The 22,426-nt window shown below is 41.7% G+C and overlaps 1 protein-coding gene across 1 annotated transcript in view; it reads left to right on the top strand.

Moving 5' to 3' along the window:
• The first annotated feature begins 204 nt into the window (after positions 1 to 204).
• LOC136131876 (coiled-coil domain-containing protein 162-like) overlaps positions 205 to 22,426 on the top strand; it is a 28,029-nt gene continuing 5,807 nt past the window's right edge. Inside the window, 7 exon segments of the mRNA XM_065888646.1 lie at positions 205 to 329; positions 1,456 to 1,567; positions 2,994 to 3,043; positions 3,423 to 3,599; positions 10,482 to 10,599; positions 13,104 to 13,266; positions 17,699 to 17,837. Of these exon segments, the coding sequence (XP_065744718.1) occupies positions 205 to 329; positions 1,456 to 1,567; positions 2,994 to 3,043; positions 3,423 to 3,599; positions 10,482 to 10,599; positions 13,104 to 13,266; positions 17,699 to 17,837 (884 nt within the window).

The raw sequence follows: 22,426 nt of genomic DNA, 5'->3' as shown, positions 1-22,426 counted from the left end.
CCTCTCCTCCCCTTCTCTTCTCTCCCTTCCACTCCCTCCCACCCCCAGTGTATCCAGCCATTTACATGTATTTGGGGGTCAGTTATGGCTGTGAGATAATTTTACAGTCAGTACCACAGGACTTACAAATCCAACAAATTTAATTCACTTTGGTTTGAAATATTTTAGGAAATAACTTTCTCAGGCCTGAGAAATCATAGTGGAATGGGTCCAACCAGAAGAAGAAATTCCAGAACTGTGAATGGCATAGAAAGCATGCTGTTAGCTGCAACTCCAAAAGTCCCAGACACACTTATTCATCCTTCAGAAAGATTCCAGGCTACCAAAAGGTACTGCATGGGGGTGGTGGTGAAGGGTTGTTTATAATAACAAAAGTATCCTCTTTCAAGCCAGTTAGTAACAGTATTATGGGATTGAATGATGCCTAAACTCCCAGAGTCACCAGCATGTGTTAAATTTTTAAGACCTTGTCTGAAAACGTTATAAAACACCAAGAAGGCTCAGCTCCTTCTAATATGCTCCAGTCTCTGAAGGAGAGTCAACAGTTCCTAATTTCAGACTCGACTCTTCTCCCTCTTCTCCTTTCTCTTTCTCTTCCCTTCTTCCCCTCCTTCTTCCCTCTCTCTGTATTTTTCAAACTCCAACGAGGGTAGAACATAAGGAAGAAGAATATCAGCATGTCCAAATTTTCCACATCTTAAACAGAAAAGCACAGAACTACCCTCACTATTCTAACAAGGGTTTTTCCATTGCTTAGAATAATAGAATGGTACATTGTCAGAGAGGCACGGCCTCTACAGACATATATCTATAAACCAGGGTTTCCCTATTATATCTTGATCTCGTATTCTGTAATAATTTGTATTACAGAATACGACATTTGTATTCTGTAATAATTATGAATACTCTGAATATTTTATTGAGGCATACCAATGAGACTCTAGTCTAATTCTGGCAAATTTAGAATGAAAAAAAATAACAGGCAAAGCCACTCTACTCCTCAAGATGCCCTTAATCTGACACATGACCAGAGTTTGAGTGCTGTAAGTTCACATTCCCAATGTGTGGATGGGAGATTTAAGACCAATGTGTCTAGTCAAGAGGACCCTTAGGAGGCTACTTCAGTCCAGGTACCCCTACAGTTCAGACCAGGAGGGCACAAAGGGACCTTGGGAGTACAAACACTGGGCCAGGCTATGAAGTTTGGGAGTGAGGGGAGACTGATGATGCATGCCTCAGGCACATGAGGGTCCCCAACAAGGATGGTGACATATCAGCATCCCCACTGAATAGAAGAGAAACACTTGGAGCAGGTAAGAACCACAGAAACAGAGCCACATGATCTCCTGTTGCAGTGCCCAGTATGCAGCCGCAGGTGTTCCTGTCCACCAGTCTTATTGTTATATGTCCATTTACCTCCTGCCTTGGGCTCACATGTCTCTGTTCACTTGTCAGGGCTCTGGAAGCTTTCGTGTCTATTCAACTAGAAAAGGTGGGGCTGCGGGACATTATGCTGAACGCCTTCCTCCTCAGGAAACAAGCCATGGCTGACAGAATGAAGAACCTTGTGAGTGTAGTAAGAAGGGCTCCCTAAAGATCTCACCATCTTTTACATTTGAACAAATAAAAATTCTTAACTTGGAACCTGTTGCTTTCAGCCTATTTGGTTAGAACTATTGAAAATATAAAGAAATGAAAAAGAGAGTTCAATAAGAAATAGAAAGGAAGGAATTCAAGCTAATTGCAGTCTAGTTTTTAAAATATGTGCATTTTTCCAAGGGCACATTTTGTTTTGTCACTTTCTAAGCAGACCTAGTTTCAGCACCTACTCTGGAACATTTGACAACTCCTGAGTGACCCACAGGTGCTTAGGGGGTTTAGACAAGGTACACAAGGGCTCTTGCCATCAAATTCACCTGTTATCTTGGTTTTTCAGACACTACCACCATGTTTCTATTAAACAGTTTTATACTGACCTAATCTTTTGAGAAGTATTATGAAATTTAAACCTTTGTCAATTAAAAGTGTTGCTTAATTTTATGGATATTATTTCATTATTCATTAATTTTTTGATGAAGAAGTCCTTAGGCTAATATATAGTTATTTGGGAATGAAATGACAAGGTTCACAATCTCTAGGCTTTGTCCATACCTGTGACTGAAAAGGAAGGACTTCAATTTACCTAATCAAGTTCTACAAATTGGATATGATGGAGGCTAGACCTTCTAGATTACTGCTGAGCAATAATGGGGGCAAAGGACTCCTTTTGATAAGTATTTAAGTAAATTACTTTGATAAGTAAATTACTTTTTTAACTAAAATATTCAAAAAATATTGACCAAGTGAAAAGTATATTAGCTCATTAACTGCCCTTCAGGAATATCCAATGCCTATCAGATTAGAAAGGGTTCAGACAATATAATTGTCAGTTTTGTCAAGGTCTGGGATTTTAGCCTACTTATAGCTAATAAGTTAGCCTGTTACTGTTCTGAGGATGCTGGCAGAGGACACAAGACTCCTAGGTCAGAGACAAAGAACTTTGTTACTCACAGCAGAGCCAGCCTCATGAGCCTCATGTTTGTGCCATTTCCTTTTGCCTCCGAGGTTCCACAGGGGCAACATGGAGGAGCCGAGGTACACGCAGTTTTGTGTCACAGTTGAGTAACATTGAGCTTGGGAATCCACCTGCTTTTTTTTCTAGAGAGAGATGTTACCTCATCCCTCCAGACTGCTCTCTGCAAACATAACCCTGAGAAATGGTTCAGGTAAAGAGTGGTAAGGGCCTTGAATTCTTGGCATACTCTCAAGATGTGCTGGAGTAGGAAAGACCCACAGAGGAATATCTCCCAGTAGGTTGACCTTCAGAAAGAATATCTCAGCTGTGTGGCCTTCTCCTGCTTTAAGTTAGCTATAAGTTTGTACAGATGTATTAGCTTGGGGAATTCTTATAGCCAACTGTCTAATAGGAAAACTGTCATTCTCTTTTATCACAGGATGAAATTGGGAAAGTCAAGAGAGATGTTATAGCTGAATATTGCCAGAAGTAAGTATAGTATATGTGAACTACACATGCTGATTTATGACTCTGAACTCAATAAACAACAGTATTATACAGAAATCCATACAATTAATCAGCTGGTTTGTGTTTAAATAAGCCACAGTCCTACTGGATAAAAGCAAATTAAACTGCCTTCTGACACACAGAGGAAGCAGTATCAGAAGTGACAGCTAAGAGGCACTTGGAAGAGATCCATGTCTCTGCCTTCAGACAACAGCAGCCTGACCAAGACAGAAGTTTCTTCTTGACAGAGGTCCTCTATTCTCTTTGAAAAGTCTCCAGGGACTTATATCCTGGAACTTCCGTGAGAGATGGAACAACTTGGATTCACCTCTGTACATCATCTCTTCTTCTGACTTTTTAGATTCAACCGCCACATGTCTCACTATGCTCTTCGGGGGCAGATCATGGCATACTGCAACAGCCTGAGAGCCCTGCTGGACAATTTCCCTACCATCAGAGATACCTTTTTCGTGGTGGGACAACCACAAGAAGAGAAGGGGTCGAGGGACTCCAAGGAGGGCCTCAAGCCTGACCCCAGGTGCAGAATTCTCTTTAGAGCTTGTTATTCCCCCTCCCCATCCCACTTCTCCTAGGTGAGAGGTTTGTTAAGTTTGGTATGGAAATCTTGCTCCCTTTAACATATTTAACCTTGATCTTCTGATCCAGAAAGGGAAAAGAAAGAGCTAACACTCCAAGAATAAGTGTATCTTTGTATTTGAATGCAAAAGGAGTTCTTTGTTTATGGGCTGTTTGACTGCTTTTTCAATCTATGAAGTTTTGTTTACCCCTGGAGTACCCAGAGATTTTCATCAGTCACACCCTTTTACATAGGCCAGCATCTAAAGTAAGTAAACTTAATCTTGAACTGTTTCTGGCTTCAAATATTTTACTCAGTGGAGTAGAAGAAATATTCAGGAAAAAACAAAACAGTGATACTCCAGTGCTTTGGATAAATCAGTGTCCTTCCGTACTTCACCGATAGAGAAAAAAATATATATGTAGAATGATATTAAGTGATAAGAGTGGAGCTGCTTCCATACCTCCTTATCATGCCTTATCCAGTTTTCCAGATGTTCGTAATTCAGCCTACCTAGAGTTCACTCACTTGGATGGAGGAGTTGGCATACCTGTGCTGTAAGTGACCAAATTTCCTTTGAGGAAAAAAAAAGGGGGTATTACACAGTTATACAGCCTCCAAGAGGGAGCAAAAACACCCTATAGGGTGAGCTGCCTTCCCTCCTTACTCTTTCCCTTTGGGCACGGACACAGAGTTTAGTTCTGAGTAAGAGTAATAATAAATATGATCACAGAACAGAAAGATGGAAGGGAATTGAAAGACCATTTGTATCAGACCACTCTTTCACTCACTTATCATTCATGGATTATTCAACCATTATTTGTTCAGTGCTTAGTTAGTACCAAGTACTTTGTTATGTATACTGGAGTTTCAAAGGTGAATAAGTCATTTTGACTCTGGCAATAAATTCAGTCTAGTGGAGGAAATCTCTATAAACAAACAAGTCACTTCAAAGATTTCAAAGATAACATGTTAGAGTTATGTGAAAGTCCTGTGCGGACACAAAAGAGGAAGTGTTGAACTCTAGCCCAGGGCCTCAGGGAGAAAGTCAAAGAAGAGGTGACAAGTAAGTTGGAGTTCACCAAGGAAGAGGTGATGGTAGAACAGACTAGAGAATGCTAGAGAATCAAAGAAGTTGAGTCTCTGCCCTTGGCTGACTGAGAGCTGGCTATCAAAATAGTGGCCAATCTGACCTTGATACTTATAAGATGACCAGTTTGTGGAATACCAGTGTTTTGTCTCATCAGCCCAGCCAGTACATTCACTTGGGTAGAATTCAGGATTTACCTAATGGAAGAATGCATTAGAGAGAGAAGCAGGGCAAAAAATACCTCAGGAGACTGATAATTTTGCTGAAAGTTTGACTGGACATCTATTGCCCAGTGAGGCTGAAGTGCATCTTTCTTTCATATAAAAACATCACAGGATAATCCTCTAAGACTTCTTAGTTCCATTTTCTCATCCACCCAATAGCCATGTCAACCATTTATAAACCCAATCTACATTTGGATCAAATTTTAAAAATAGTTTACAGAACTCTAACCGTGAGTTCACTACATTCTTATTTAGGATAAATAGATTAAGGAAGTCGATTTTGGTTTCTAATCTGTTTTATTTGCAGCCACCAAATAAGGAGGTCAGGATGTAGAGAGGGAAAAAAAAATCTCTCCAACTTGCAGGTTTTGCTCTATTCCATTATTGGTTTTTTTTGTTCGTTGTTTTTTTTTGCTTGTTTTTGTTTTGTTTTGTTTTGTTTTGTTTTTGTAGATCATGTGTGTTACCTAAAGATTAAGGGAAACAGTCATTTAAGTGGGAGAGGCTAGAGCCCTAAATCGTCTGGTCAGTTAATGTGTGATCATTTCAGGACAGGGCTTTGGTCTAGGAAAGTGTGAGCAAAGGGAGTGCCCACCCAGAGCCCAAGTCATATAGTCAGGCAGTGGATGAACAGCAACTGACTGATAAAGATTCAGCAATTCTCCACTACACCCATCTCCTGCTTCGTAAAACCTCTTGATATTAACATGTCCCTTTTGATCACTCACATGAAATGGAGCATGGAGAAAGGAAGTTCTGTCTTCTATGGAAGTTTGGAAAAGGTACTGTATATAATTCTAACGCTAACCCTAACCCTAACTCCAAAGTCTATGATTCCATGCATTGAGTATTAATAAGAAATGAACCTCAGCCACAAGAAGGTATAATAGGGAGAGCCATGGCCCAAGAATTAGAATGTTGGACTTTACCCGGCATAGTCATAAGTTGTTCTGAGGTCTCGGGCAAATCACTTTTCTTCAATCTCTGGACTTCAACTTTCCATCAAATAAGTGAGGAGATTGTAGCAGCTCTCTGAAGTTAAACATGCTAAGTTTCTTAGTGGTAAATTGTCTAGAGCTTTATTCCAAGGAATAGGACTGCTCAGGAAAGACTTGCTGGGAGGGGAGCCATCTAAGAATGTTCATGAAATGATCAGTGGGAATCATCCCAGGTCAAGATTAACTAGAGATAAAGGGACAGAGTTGAGGAATGAGGGTCACGGAGAACAGAGGTCCTCACCTTATTCCTAAAATAAGGAGTTGTGTTAGATCAAGGATAAGAAATGTTTTATTTTAAATGTCAATTCTGTGTCCTGCTGCATTAGTGTCCTGCTGAGGATTCTAAGACATCCCAAACTTGTGATATTGTTGTGATAGATTGGCAATGTCATACCATGGTCAAGGAAAGGGAGAAAGGAGGCCTCCCTGCTTGTGTTTGCCATCCCCTTGACTAGAAGAGCCCCATAAATTCTGTAGGTTTAAAATTCTAAGATGCTACTTAATCCTTAAAGGCTGTAACATACTGTTTAGCTTTAGCAGAGACACCTGCTCCTAAACCAGAACCTAAATAGAAGAGGAGCCAAGGGAAGCTCTCCTCCAAAGAATGATGCCCCTTGAGGGTTCTATGTCCTTCATGGCTCTAGAGGAGACTGGAGTCTGGAGACTGGGATGACCCTTGGCCACACTCCCAGGAGCCATGGCGCTGGCTGATAGAGGAGCGCAGAAGGGACAGAAAGAGAGGACACTAACATTCAAGCCCCTACTGTGTGACAGCCAGATCCACCACTATGCCACACTGCTGCTTTATGAGGATTAGAAGAAAGCACGGTTTCCCCCGGGCAGGGGTAGCCCCATGCCAGGGTGCAGAGCTTGGCAAGTAAAGTATAGGCTGGATCTCAGCCACTGCTGGTTGCCTCAGGGCACAATCTGAACAACAGTACATGGTAGCCTTGGTGCCAAGCACTGTATAGCAATGAATTAGACATGGTTTTTTCCCTTCAGGCAAGGGGAAATAGGCAATTACAGTACGTTGTGATAAAGAATAAGATTAAAGTATAATGAAAGCACTCACCAGGAAATATTCAGTATTATCTGAAGGAGCAGGGAGGTGGGGATGAGGAGCTAGGTGGGCTTCAGGGAAGAGGGGACACTTAACCTGGGTCTTGAAGGATGACTAGTGTTTCAGGTGCACAAGGAAGAGAAATTCAGTTCATGCTGGGAGACCCGCATGTGTAATGGCACAGAGATATGAGACAGCATGTGGACCTCCCAGTGGCTCCTGTCCAAGGTACGTGAGGATGAGTTGGGGAAGCAGAATGTACAGCACGAAGGGCAACCATCCAGAAGTCTGCCATTTGTCCTTCAACAAACAGGGAGAAGGGGGCAAGATGATTGTCGGCGACCATTTAGGGACCTACTAAAACTGTACAGACAGGAGATGTTTAGGAAGTGAAATCAGCTAGGCCAGGTGCTAGATTTAATGCAGAACTGAGTGAAGAGAAGGAAGAGGAATCTAGGATGTCACCCAGAGTCTCTGGCTTGGGTGAATAAAAAGATGGCAGTGTTGCTGTTGTTTAATGGGTACAGAGTTTCAGTTTTGGAATATGGAAAAAATTTCTTCTGGACACAAATGGTGGTGGTGGTTGCACTGCAGTGTTAATATACTTCATGCCACTGAAATGTGCACTTAAAAACAGTTAAAATGGTAAATTTTATGTTATATATGTTTTATCACATTTTATAATGGAGGAAAAAAAGAATGGTAGTGCCATTAAGAGGAGAGATATGGAGGGGGAGATAATGAATCACAGCTCAGAAGCCCCTGTTGTGAATTTCTTCCCTTGGTCTCCCAGCAAGTCTCAGACGCTTCTTATTCTGGATGTTTTCCACTTTCACATACTTCCATTCCTCCATGCTTCTATCATAGCATCATGCTCGCAGGTCTAGCTGCCTCTGGAATGTAAGATCCTTGAGGGCAGAGATTGTCTTCACTTCATATCCTGTGTGTGTGCCTGTGCCTTTGACCTTGGTTTGAAAGGGAGGATGGGGAGGGGAGAGTGAGCCCACAGGAAGTGGGGGCAGTTCCAGCCCCTTTAATTCAATTATGAAATAACAGACCATGTCATCATCTGCTGCTAGGAATTTGGTATGAGGCTTAAGGAAGACTTGGAGTTGTTGAAAAGGGAAATGGACATGAGAGCTGATCAAAGGAAAGAAAACCAATTTTCCCTGGCATGACACAGCTCAGGCTGGAAACCATTTTTTTGTTGCTGCATCAATGCAATTAGCGGTATGATTTCCTCTAGCTGTGCTCAGCAGCATGCAACTAGAAGCAGAAAGCAGACTAGCTAGAGGGATCCAGAGCTGGGGTTTTGCTAGATAAGTGGGTCACGAGTACAAAAAAGCAGAGAACCGAAGGTGCTGGTGGGAGAGTAGTTCATGTGCTTGGCTGTGAGACCCAGTGTGGGTAGGGAAGGGAGTAGTGGGGGTCAGAATGGAACTGACAGATGGAAGGGGAGGCCAGAGGGCTGGATGACGTCAAGGAGCATATTTTGTGGGGATGAAGGAGGTTTAGTGGGAGTGAATGAGTGAGAAAACTGGAAGAATAAAAGGTTGAGCCGGAAAGTAGGATATTTGAGTTTAAGTCTTTAGAGGTTATATGGTTCCAGGTGATGATAAGGTCTGGAGTGTGGCCCTGGAATGGGCGGTGAAGGAGAATGGAAGTGAAGGGGGTGATGCCGAGCAGGTCAAGGAATTGTCAGGCCACTGAGTTGGTGGGCCATCACAAGCGGGGAAGATTCCTCCTTGCAGGGCTGAGAACCAGGCTTTGCTCCTGCACTGAGCACCGAAAGCTTTCTGCTGCCCTCTCTGTCCCCCTTCAGTAGAGGGCTACCTGCTGCAGGCAGGGGTAGAAATGGCAGGAAATAACGGATGAGAAGGAAAGGATAACATTTGGTAGAGGGCCCTGTGGCTCCAGGAACACATGTGCTTCTCAGAGGTCAAGACTGAGTTCAGCCACCCTGCTGCCCGCCCCATGGCCCACAGACCTGTGTGCTCAGACACGGGCCTTATGACTTTTTCTTGTTGATAGTCAGTGTTTCCTTGGGGCACCTTCAAACAAATAATAGAGATAAGATGAGCTTAAGCTGGTTTTGACCTACTCCAGGACAGGATAGTCTGACTTTGTGGTTGCTGAAATAAGAGAAGTTCTCCAAACTAACACCACCGTACTTTGTTCCTGAGCTTCAAATTACCTGATTAAAACCCTGAGACTTGAGACTACTCCAAGTAGAGTTTTAGTAATTTAAAAAGTTTCATATTCAGAATGTTTGATATCGAAAACATTCAGCCCTCAGTTAAAATGAATTACATTTTACTTTAAGAAATGGAAAGGGTCATCTGAGTCTCTCCTAAGGACCCAGAAATAATGACAGTCAAAAAATGCCCCTATGATTTCCAAAAGGCTCCCTAGAAGGTGAGACCCTCCCTTTGAGAGTCTTTGCTATAGACAATGGAGTGGGAATGGAAACTGGGTACAAGAGAGCAATGGGATCAATAGGACCTGAGGGATAAAGAAGGAAGCATCTAAAAATGACTCCCTGGTTTCTGGTTTTGAGGACTTGGGGGTTGTGTTTCTTTTAACACAGGAGGAAGCCCGGGATCGGGGTGCGGGTAGGGGTGAGGAGTTCAGTTCTTGCCTTTTTTGACCGAAGTGCCCTGAGGCACTGCCAGCCAAGGTGGAGCAAGTTGGGACTCTGGAGCTGTGGAAGGGCTTCAGAGGAGCTGGAGACATTCTGTTTCCCAGGCCAGGTAGTGGGTACCTGGGCTTGTGTGAATCCTTACACCAGACATATATGAATTATGTATTTGTATGTAAACCAGTAACGAAGAGATAGCAATACTGCTGCCTAAGAAATGATCAAGTATTTGAAGGAGGAAGAAAGGAGAAAGAAGGAAAAGTGGGCCAGAGTCTAGAGAACCTGGCAGGAAACGTGGTGGGGAGAGAAGGAAAATAGAGGCTGGTCTCCAGAGCCTGGATTCTAGAACTAGACAGACCTGCGCTTAAATCTCAACTTCATCTCTTAGGAGCTGGATAGGAAAGATCTACGTAGCCTGGTAGGGCCTCAGTTTTCTCATCTGTGAAACAGGAACGACATAGGAACATCCCAAGGTTGTCGTAAGAATTAAGTGAGAAAATGTCACCCGAGGTATGGTGCTGGCACCTAATTTATGCCCTCCGCTTCCTTTCTTATTACACCTTTCCCTCCCCCTGTGCCCACTCCTTCCTCCCGATAACAGCTGAAGCTAAAACCAGCCCAGCTGCTCTTCTCCTGTTGAGTTATTTATAACTGTAGCCACTTGTGAGCAGCCTGAAGCGGAGGGCTGCTGCCCTTGGGCTTAGACGCTGGGTGTGTGTGTCACCACAACGTGGGCTCTGGGGCTGTGGCTGGAGGGCGGTGGTATAAGTTCATGCCAGATGCCCCTTTTAGAAAGAGAAATGTACTCCCAGAGTTTTCTTCTCATGCCGCAGGAGTTTTCAGCCCTGGCCGCGATGTTTGCTGCCTGCTGACGGGAAAGTCTTCCTCAATTTATGGTTCATACCCCATCCTTCCGAAGTGCTGATTGTGTTCAAAACTCTGCCTGAAAAGGTTTGTATTTTTTTATGTGTGCCAGAATGGAAATTGGCTTTTTTATGTCCCACAGTTAAACATATCAATTTCAGAGAATATCTCTTGTTGTTGTTTTTTTTTTCAGGAACACCTAATAACTGAAATCTCACAGCTCCTCATGTTTTTGCCTGCTTTATTATATTTTTCCCTTGTGCCTCATTATTTCATAGTTCTGTTTCTCCATGGTCATTACTGAACACTAATTGGAGCTTCCAACATTCCTTATTAATCCTTAATTTCCTCCACAACGCCAAGAAAATCCCACCCTGATGCGCTGAAACTAAGGAGAGGTTGAGATCGCACTTAATCACAGTCATTAGCTGGTTCCTGTTTTTTGAGGGGTTCCTCTAAGTACCTCATTTACTGATAGAGGGTGACCATTAAAAAAGAGTAGATATAGAAATACATAAAGCATTCAAGTATTAGTTAAATAAAATGCAATGTTGAAAATGGCAATTTGGGAACATTCTGATTTTTCTTTGTAAGTGAAAACCTGTTTAGCAATTTAGGTTTCTTATCCTTCCTTTTCCCCCCCCAGGTTTATTGAGGTGTAATTAACAAATAAAATTGTATATATTTAAAGTGTACAGCATGATGATTTGATATACATTGTGAAATGATTACCACAGTTAAGCTAATTAATACATTTATCACCTCACATAGTTACCTTTTTTTTTGGAGGTGAGAATGCTCGTCTAACTCTCTTAACAAATTTCAAGTATAAAATACAGTGTTATTAACTATAGTCACCATGCTGTACATTAGATCCTCAGAACTTATTTATCTTATAAATAAAGTTTGTACCTTTTGACCAACATCAGCCCATCTCCCCCATCCCCTGGCAACCAACCACCTTTCTATAAGTTTGACCTTTTCATTTTGATTAGATTCCACATATGAATGAGATCATACAGTGTATGTCTTTCTCTGTCTGGCTTATTTCACTTAGCATAATGTCATCCAAGTTTACCCATGTTGTTGTAAATGGCAAGGTTTTCTTCTTTTTTATGTCTAAATAATATTCCTGTGTGTTTGCATGCATGTGTGTGTGACGTTTTCTTTATCCATTTATCCATCTACTGGACACTTAGGTTGTTTCCATATCTCGGCTATTGTGAGTAATGCTACATGGAAGTATGAATAATCTCCTTGATATACTGATTTTATCTCCTTTGGATATATACTCAGAAGTGGGATTGCTGGATCATATGGTAATTTTACATGCAACAGAATGAAACTGAATCCCTATCTTACACCAATCACAAAAATTAACTTCAGGTGGATTAAATACTTATCTGTAAGACTGGAAACCGTAAAATCAGAGAGGAAAACAGGGAAAAAGCTCTTTGACACCAGTCTTGGCAATGATTTTTTGGATACAACAACAAAAGCACAGGCAACAAAAGCAAAAATAAACAAGTGGGATAACATCAAACTAAAAGATCTCTGCTAGTAAAGAAAAATCTCAACAAAAGGAGAAGGTAACCTACATAATGGGAGAAAATATTTGCAAACTATATATCTGATAAGGGGATAATACCTAAAATATGTAAGGAACTCATATAACTCAATAGCAAAAACAAAACAAAGAAAAAAATTTTAAACCAATAATCCGATTTTAAAATGGTCAAAGGACCTGAACAGACATTTTTCCAAAGGAGATATACCAATGACCAATACATAAATGAACAGGTGCTCAGTATCACTAATCATCGGGGAAATGCAAATCAAAACCATGATGAGATACCACCTCACACCTGTTAGGATGGCTATTATAAAAAAAGACAAGAGAAAACAAGTCTTGGTGAGGGTGTGGAGAAAAGGGGACACTTGTGTACCTTTGGTAGGAATGTCAACTGGTGCAGCCACTATGGAAAACAGTATGGAGATTCCTCAAAAAATTAGAAATAGAACTACCCTTTATTTCATTCATTCACGGAAGAATTTTTAGGGTTTTTAAAAATATATAAAACTACTACCTTCTGCAGTTAAATCATAATTTTTCTCTTTTCCTTCACTGAATGTTGATATTTATGATCCATTGTTTGTTTTTCAATCATGTGTTTAAGCTGTGTTGATAAGTAGTTATGTTTTGCTTACAGGTATTCCCTCAGGGCAATGTTGTCTGAATATGAGTCCCTGCTAGGAATTTATCTGTGACCCTTGTAATTCATTGATAGTTAGTCATACAAACACATTTTGATGTGTTTTTGGCCTCCAATGGCTTTAAACAAAGAGAAACACTTTGCTTTAATTCCCCAGCCGGAGTTACTTTGTCCAAAGACATATAACACCTGAGTTCATGAAAAGGCTTGTTCTTTTTTTCAGATATTAACCTGTAACTATTATCCTGTATTATATTGTGAAAATGTTTATCTAAATATTCTTGTTTAAATATATTATTCCTAATCGATGCTCATATATTTTTATATCCCTTTAGAAGCTTCTTGAAAACTACTTCCTTGTATTGATTTTACCCACAGGTAGCTTTTAGAGCCTTAAAGCTAACTCTACAGCTGATAGCCCCTCTCCATGACATTGTGGCCTACCTCTTCAGTTTGACTAAACTTGGAAATCATCCAAATTTTGAATTTCCTCTAAGTCCTAACCCTCTGAGAGACAACTGGGGAGGAACTAAGGGTATTGGTAAGTGATTAAAGGTGATTAAAATTGCCTTCAATATTCAGTTGAAATTCCATGAAGCTCTTTTTTTTTTTCAGCTTTATTGAGGCCTAATTGAAGAATAAAATTGTCATATATTTGAAGTGAACAACTTTATATTTGATATACATATACATTGTGAAAAGATTTCCCCCATCTAGTTAATTACTATGAAGCTCTTAGTACCTGGAAAGACAGGACTAAAATATTTCCTCATAAATGACAGAAGGGCAAAGGGAAAGTCCCATTATATACTGCCTCCAAACGGATTGATTCCACATTTACAGGTTAAACCATGAAGTATGCCAAGTCAGAATTTGGGGGGCCTGGGTTTTTACCCTGCCTCTGTCACTTGGTTTACTAAAAGCTGGGCACTTTACTCCCTGGCTCTATGTTTGTCATCTGTAAAACAGGGGTGACAACACCTGTCTCAGGGAGATGTTCTGTGGATTAAAATCTGTAAAAATTCTAGAAGGATGTACAAGTCCCCATTAAATATTAGCTTTGCTTTCATTCCCTTTCCCCTTCTGGGCTTCGTGAACTAATGTGGCAAGGTCAAGGCCAAGCATTCACTGTCAAGAAGCTTGCAGACAGCCCTCAGTTAGCTAACAATGACCTGGTAGTCCTGTTAGTAAGAATAGTTGAGGCTTTTGTTTTATCTGCCCAGTGCTAATCCGTGAACTCTCACTCAGCACAAGTTCTCAGATAAATGCATGAGGTAAATTAAAGACACTGAAATGCTTAGTAAGCTGGGTTTATCAGAAGCAGTGAAACTGGTCTTACTATTTAAATAATTTGACTCCCATCCTAATTATGTCATTAGTCATGTAAATATTAATCAATTAACAGCAGTATATTATAACATAGTAGACAAGGATTTTAAAGTGTGAGAAGAGCCAAAGAGATGAGGTAACATGCCTATCTAAACTTAGTGGTCTTAAAACAAACATGATATAATCTGAATCTATTCCTCTCTGGGCGGTGCATCAAGGAAATGTTTGTGGGAGATTCTGACTTGTTTCACGAGGAAGATTGATGCCTATATCTGAGGAGAGGCAGCATGAAGAAGGGAAGGGGGTTGGTGCTACCTCAGCAGAAAGCACAGAATTGTTGCAGGCCTACTAGCAAGTCTTCAGTATAAGCATCAAGAGATTACAGAAGTTCCAAAGCACTCTTAGCTCCTTTCCTTTTGCTAATCTGGGGACTGTCGTAAGGGGTTAACTCAGAAAATAAACTAAGATGCTCTGCAGTGGAGCTGGATGTTGGGAGGGTGTGGGGCTGGACTGTAGATGAGGGACAGGAGAAAGGAGGATGGGCAAGGAAGAATGCTATCCCTGCCCTCGAGAAGATGAGATAGAAGCCAAGGTAGGGCCAGAGCCATGTTTCCAAAAGAAGTCACTGCATAGGAGGTTCTGTAGCAACTGGGAGGGAAGAGCCCGCAGGGAGGGTGATCTGGGGGGACTTGTCCTCACTTGAATCAATGGAGAAAAATAGGAGGGCTTGTCCTAAAGGGGGACAAGAAAAGGATACTGGCAAAGATAACAGGCAGGACTACACATGGCCAGTCCAGAGAGAATGATGAACCCACCAGTGCAACACTGAGGGATAGTGGTAAATGAGGCCAAATTGTTGAGGACCTAGAATTGAGGATGAAGGAAATTGGTTTTTTACTATTTAAATGCTTATGAACCGGAAACCATTGAAATAATTGGGGCCCAGGCTTTCCAAGGTGTACAACTAAAGAGACACACCTTGTCATGTTGCCAGTAAAAACATTTGTGCTCCAGGGAGAATGTGCAAAGTTTTACATACTCTGCTTTGCTGAAAATAGATAAAGAGCAAACTGAACTAAAAAAAATTCCATTCTAAGATAATCATCTTTTTTAAAAGGCTAGGCTGCTTAGTTCCTGGCCTGCTTCCCAAAGGAGACAAGGAAAACTAAGGTGAAAAGAGGAGACGGGTCTGTTCATAGACCCACCCAACTCCTTTTAGCCATTTCAGAGCTGTTTGGAGTTAAAGTGACTTTTGAAGACTTATGTGCTTTAAAATATCTTTTAAAGAGACACTTCGAATTTCAGCTGTGGTCTTCCCACTTGACTGAGGAAGCAGCTCTGAGATACTGTGGGCTGGTTCTGTGGACCCTGCCAAATTTTCTCCTTCCCTGAAAGCCAGCAACTCCCTTTGGAGTCAGTGTGAAGCAGAGGGTGGAATCAGAATGTAGGAGTTTACATTATGATTTTCTTGTAAAGGATTAGGAGGCCAATTAAACCCAGACACTACACACTGAACTCAGGGTTTCATGAACAAAATGTACTGGCTTTGAATATTCACATGGAAGCAGGGCCACTGTGATTCTGCTCTCTCTGTCTGATTTCCCAAAGGGAACCCTCCTGCGGAAAGGCACAGGAAGAGGCTCATTTGTTTCCCGGTGGAGAGTCTCCTCCCACCACCCCCATGACCACACGGCAACCATCTGCCCCCTCCTCACAGACAGGCTGCCTTCCCTGCCTGTGCCTGCCATCTCTGCTCCCACTGAGCCGTGTGAGCCCACAAGAAAGGGAGGCCCAAATGAGGACTGTTACCGGTGCGTAACAAAGGAAAGGTAGGCCCTCGTCCACACCTGTACTTTAATGATAATGCCACCTGTCAGCACAGAACAATTTTGCTGGGAAGTGATCATATAAAAGTGCACACACAGCATTATATAAACAGTAATGGAAATAATGAAAAGAGAAAAATCACCCATAATCCAACCATTGTAACAAGTGAAATATTTTTATTTATCCTTACTTCCTTCTAGCCCTTGCCCAAATACATTTTACAGAGCTTTAATCACAGGGTATGTACAACTTCGTATTCTTTTTTCATTGTCATTGCAGGCGATGATAAACCTTTTCCCCTGGTTGCTGCATAGCCTGACAGAGTGTATTGCTTGTAGACCAGCCACATTAGACCTTGAACAAAAGGCTCACTGACCATCACTCCTCTCATCCAGTGCAACATTCTTAAAGTTCTTGTACAATTTGATCTGTGACTCCTCTTCTGGTGGAAGTTCCTTTTCAGCCCAATATGACCATCAGATTTATAGAGGATTCATAAAAACTCTAATGATTGGCCCCAGTTCTTTTGTGGCTGGGAAAATACCCAAAAAACATTTTTCTGTGGTGTGTAAAACATCAAATGGATATGAAATCTGGACTGCTCATCTTTTCCTAAAGCCAAGAGCATATATCGCAAGTACATATTAGCAACCATTCTCAGACCTGGCTCTGCCCTGATCAGGCTCTCATGGACAGCCTCCCTGCTCCCTCAGTTCCCCTGCCTTCCATGCCAGAAATGTAGGAAGAGATCCAGTACCAGGCCAGATAGGGTACAAGTCTGCTCAAGTCTGGATGAGAGGTTGACATAGAGTAACTCCGGAAATGCTTCGTGGATCTCCCATCTCATTTCTGCCATGGGCTACAATCAGGGTTGGTGATCAATTTCCACAATCCTTCTCTTCCCATAGCAGGGATGTCCTCTCAAGTAGAAAACTATCACTGTCCCCACAGGGAGCTGATAAGCATTTCAGATCAGCTGACATTCTGGTAGCCCTGGAAATGGGACCCACCCACCTGCCCCATCAGTGCTCCCTAAGGGCTTGTCATTTTCTTGCTGTGCTCTCCCATTCTAAGCAGCTCATTTCCTGAGCCAATAATAGAGATGCTAGTACAGCCATCTAGACCCAGGCCAGGTTCCTCAAACCAGTATTGAGTGCCCCAAAAGGCCTCTAACTTAAATTTCCATCCAAAACACATATAAATCTTTTGCAGTAAGGGTCCAAGAAATAAGCCAATTTAGGATCTCCCACATCTACTCCTGAAATGATGAGAATATCCTAGAAGGATCTATGTATGTGTCTGTATACATGTATACATATATGTATACATATTTTTGCTTGCCTTGGATGATCCTGAGTCTTCCTTAATCTATGAGCCATTGACAGGATGAGCCAGTGACAGGGCTGATTTGAATGGCATGGCTATGAGAAATGAGTGCTGGTTTATAGTAATTTCAAGCCCCTAATAGTCTTACTGAGGCCTATACTTTCCCATTCCTTGTAATTTCTCTTTTTCAATCTATTTAGAGTCTGTAGCCTTATAAACACTGAAACTTTCTTTCAACAGTATGTTCTTATTCTGCTGAAAAGCAAAGCAAGTTATTACATTCTGAGGGAGGAAGGAAGGAAGGAAAGATAAATCAGACCTTGGGTTCTAGAACATAAGGCTTTGCTGATCTTGCAAAACATATAATTAGTATACTCACAAACAAAGAGAAGTCAATTTAGGTAAAAAGTTAGCTTTGGAGGTGAAATGGTTCACAGGGTAGCTAGGGTAGCCTGTGTTTCACAGTGAGTAAAATGTCGTCCATCTTCTAGGGTCTGAGCTTCAAGAGCTGCAGAAAATGATTGACAGCCTCCAGAGCCCCGAAGACCCCACTCTGGTGTCCCAGGTCCTCCTCCTTCGAAGGGAGGTTATGTTTCTGCAGTTTGACGCTGCAGTGAGGTACCTCATCCGGTAAGGGCTGGAGTGCTAATCCTGTCCAATAAATTCTGTGGGGCAGGTGTTTCTGAGTGATCATGGAGGGAGGCCACTCTTGGCACTATTAGGTAATGAGCTTTAAATAGTCGGGGGCACTGCCGCTACCAAACACGTTCGGCTGCGGAGGCTGTCCAGGTGAACTGTGTTTTTGTTGGATAATAATATTCTTGATTTTATTAAATGTGATTTCAATATAGTTAGTTTGCATAACAGGCTGTTTTATTGGGAATCACATTTTTTATACTTCTGAAGATGATTTTTCCTAAGAGTTTTATTTTTTCAGCCCTTAATTACCTTTCAAAAACACAGAATTTTCACTGCACATCTGAAACCAACGGAAATCACCACCTGAGTTAAATTTATAAATAAGTTAATTTACCTCTGGCCTTGTAGATATTAAATACTCTGCATTCAAAAAGAATGTTTATTTGGTTAATTAATCATGACTGATGAAAAAATTAGCTTGGATTAAGAGTTACAATGTTTCCTGTATAAATAATAAGCTGTGTATGGGAAGGGAAGAGGTCAGGCCTGAGGGTCTCTGCTTATTCTTAAATTGTCAAAATTAATTAACTTCATTTGATAAATTCCCAGTGTGAGTATTTAGTCAATGAGGGGGACCTGGGAGGGCAGTGCTTTTATCTGTGGATTATAATCACTTCCCACCATTAGCATGAGTGTCCATAGAGAATAGGAATGTGGGGCTTGGACTGAACCATATTTTCTCTTTCTGCTCTGCTTTTTCTTACTCTGAGCATCATGGGAGTCTGGATTTAGAATGCAAATTCAGCAGGACAAAAAATCAGGCTAATTTGTTTTCTTTGATTGACAAACAGCTTTGGGAGCTGTAGCTTTGTCAAGCACGTAGGATATAAAGGTTTTGACTAATTGTCATGATAGCCATTCATTAGCCCTCTGGGCTCTGAAATCTCAAGTCAGAATTTGCAAGGAATTTACATAGGATGAAGAAATAGGACTATACCCTAGAAGTTCTTCTTGGATTCCAGCTCCATGGAGTTCAGCTTGCTCCTGTTCTCCCAGGGGAGCCACTCTGCTTCCCCCAGGAACTGCTTTGTGGGGCTTTCTCTGCCCTGGTGCTCTCAGTCTGCAGGAATGGAGGGCACTGTGTCCTATGACTGATTTCAGTATATTCAGTATATTTTTCAGAGGACCTCAGAAGGAACCAAGAGTCCTTCATTCATAGCATTTCCTCCAGCCTTTTTTCTTCAGAGGTCTTTGGGGGTGTGTCTGTGTTTGGAATCACACAGCCAGGGAGTAGCAGACCAGAATTAGAACCTATGTGCATTTGACTCCAAAGCCTGAGAACTAGGATGGATGCCAGACAGCAGCAGGATTGATGGAAAGGGAGACTCCAAAGAGAGGGCAAGAGGCAGGAGGAAAGGAGAAGCTGAAAGATAAATGTCTTTCCGCTTGAGGATTTTACTTAGTGCTGAACCTGCAAGCAAGGAGAAGTCCTTAGATAACCAAAAGAGACAGGAAGCTTGGAGAAGTTCCCTCGCCCTTCCCAGAGCTCACCAACTGAGTAAATATGACCAAACATATTTACATATATGTAAATATATACTTTTTTTTTTTTTTTTAACATATAAAAGTTCCCCAGGGAACTTTTTGCTTAGGTAAACTGAAGACTTCTCCAGAGTTTGAAAAGAAGGAACTCTTACCTGGAATGAGAACAGCATACTTCCATAGACCAGGGGAGGAGAAGAAGCATGTAGCTCAAGGACAACAGGACAGTGGCCCCGTAGGGTCCCTCATATCTGGCCTCTGCTTCTCTGTGGCATAGACCAGCTCAGATTGCAAGAAAGTTTAATGTTTCTAGGCACAAAAGTTTCACTCTGCTCCTGTCGACCTGTCCTCTGCCAAGGACCTGATAGAAATCGGTGCTGTCCTCCGATGGCATCAGAATCACATTGCCCAGGGCCTGTCATTCACCTCTGGGCATGTCCACCAACGTATAAGAGTTATTTATTAGCCAGTGCAAGAAATGCCTGACGATTGAGCTTATCTTTAATTTCAGGTGAATTAATCATTTGCGCCAAAGGTAAATGCTTCAGTAGTACAATTGGTTCTAATCAATCTCATCTGTTTAAGTTAGGGATCAGCAAACTACTGCCATAGGCCCCTGCCTGATTTTGTAAGGCCTGTGAGCTAAGGATGTTTGTTTTGTTTTTTCCTTTTTCTTTATTAATTTATTTTATTTTTGCTGTATTGGGTCTTCGTTTCTGTGCGAGGGCTTTCTCTAGTTGTGGCAAGCAGGGGCCACTCTTCATCGCGGTGCGCAGGCCTCTCACTATCGCGGCCTCTCTTGTTGCGGAACACAGGCTCCAGACGCGCAGGCTCAGTAGTTGTGGTTCACGGACCTAGTCGCTCCGCAGCATGTGGGATTCCCAGACCAGGGCTCGAACCCGTGTCCCCTGCATTAGCAGGCAGACTCAACCACTGCGCCACCAGGGAAGCCCTAAGGATGGTTTTTATGTGTTTAAATGGTTGAGGGAAAAACTCAAGGGTAGTATTTTGTGACACATGAAAATTATGTGGAATTCAAGTTTCTGTGTCCAGAAATGAAGGTTTTTTTTAGAACACAGCCAGGCCTATTCATTTATAGATAGTCTCTGACTGCTTTCACACTAGAACCACAGAGTTGAATAGTTGCAACAGAGATTATATGATTCACAAAGCTGAAAATATTTACCATCTGACCCTTTAAGAAAGAGTTTGCCACTCCCTGATTTAAAGGATTGAATTCGTTTGAAATTCAAGGATGGAGGGAAACCAGAAAAAAAAAAAAAAAAAAAGTCCCTCAAAGGAATTCTATAGGACAGAATAAAACATATGGCATGCAGAGTGCCACTGATCTGAGTGTATTATTGATGTTCAGAGTGAATATGGTAAAAAGGAGGAATTTAAGGAAATAAACCAAAGGTACCTTAACTTTCTGCAATAAGCCTGATTTAAGAGATCATCAAGCAATCTCTCAAGAAGCAACACCAATTCTTAGTCCTCGAATTTGTGTTGGTTTTCTCTTCATTTTTCAATTTATCTTTATGCTCACCTAGTTTGAGTGTCTCTGAACACACAGATATTAAAGTGTGCTTCAGGGTTATCTGGGGATTTCTGGGCGACACAGAGAAGGCCCCATGTGCTCCTTGGTCTCCAGCGCCTGAGAAGTGAAGAGCCACAACTTTTGCCTGGCCTCCTCTGGCCACTTTGCAGGCGTTTTTTGGGTTTCATTTTCTTTTTCATATCCTTGCATCCAGGAAAAACCCTAGCATGTGTCCCATGAATTCCCTGCTCCCTGTGGCTACAGCCAGCTTGCCTGGGATCGCATTATGGCTGACTCTGTCACACACAACATGACTGATATTCTAGGAAACCCTTGACCGCTTCTTGACAGTAAGGCAGCTGGAGTGTGGCAAAACAGTTTGGAGAATGTGATACGTCTATCCTTGTATTTTAGTGGACTGCTGGGGAGACCTGACTTTATTAGGGGCTAGCAGTTGGCAGGTGTAGCACTGGCACAAGCAACAAGCTGACCTTTCATTCCTGTGAGTTTCCCTGTATCTTGAGTGCTGCTGGCAAGCTGCACTGGTCAGACGTACCCCAGCAGAAGGCTCAGGCCAGGTTTACCAACTGAGGGTCTGAATGAGTTGTCACAGTGAGCTGTTTTCAGTATTTCTAAAGACATGATGAAAAAGACACGTTTGCCCAAAAGTTTTGCAGGTAAAGAAAATGTCACATTTCTTTCTTTTTTTAACTGGAATCATAAGAACGAATGAGATAAGGAGCAGAGGGAACTTGCTTTGGTTGAGTTCCCGCCATGTGCCAACTCCGTGGAATAGCAATCATATCACCATCTTTACAGATGAAGAAATAGAGAGAGAAGTTGCATAACTTGCCCCAGGGTCACAAGCTTGTTGTAGCAGACCTTACATTCACAGGGTTTTACTGACTCCAGTGCCCTGTTCTTTCCTTTATATCATGTTTCTTCATCTCTTCCTGCAGCTCAGAGCTTAGGCTAGGTGTTTATGTGGCTTTGAGTTAAAAACAGGAGAATGCTTAATTTGGTAGAAAAATCTTTCAAAATATTGGGTGCATGGGGAGGAAGGAAATAAAAGAGGATATAGTGCTAAAAATGTTAAGTATCATTCTGAGACCCCTTTCTATACATAGCATTACATTGTACAGCTCCCTAATAAGTAGTACTATTGATAAAGGAGAGATGGGACCTATCAAGGACAGTGATCTAGACTGAAGAATTAGGAACGTGAGGAAAAGGTTAACCAATGATTTGATCAATGGTGGTGCCTAGAATCTGACTCTCATCTCTCTAGAGAGTGTATCATGTGCTATGGTTCTCTAGCTTAGAGTAGCAGTCATATTTATATCTGAACTGTATTGATATTTTTTAATAGTCTCCAAGTATCTATAAATTAATAGACCTAGTACGTGTTTGGGGCTCTAAAACTCTGCCAAAAATTGTGGTTGTTTGTGGCACTTAGTAGTTAAAAGTTCTGCACAAACTTACCAAGATAAGAGAGCAAGTC

This window comes from Phocoena phocoena, chromosome 12, assembly GCF_963924675.1.
Source record: "Phocoena phocoena chromosome 12, mPhoPho1.1, whole genome shotgun sequence".
NCBI lineage: Eukaryota > Metazoa > Chordata > Mammalia > Artiodactyla > Phocoenidae > Phocoena > Phocoena phocoena.
The sequence above is the reverse complement of the archived record's forward strand: the minus strand, read 5'-3'. Positions and strand labels throughout refer to the sequence as shown.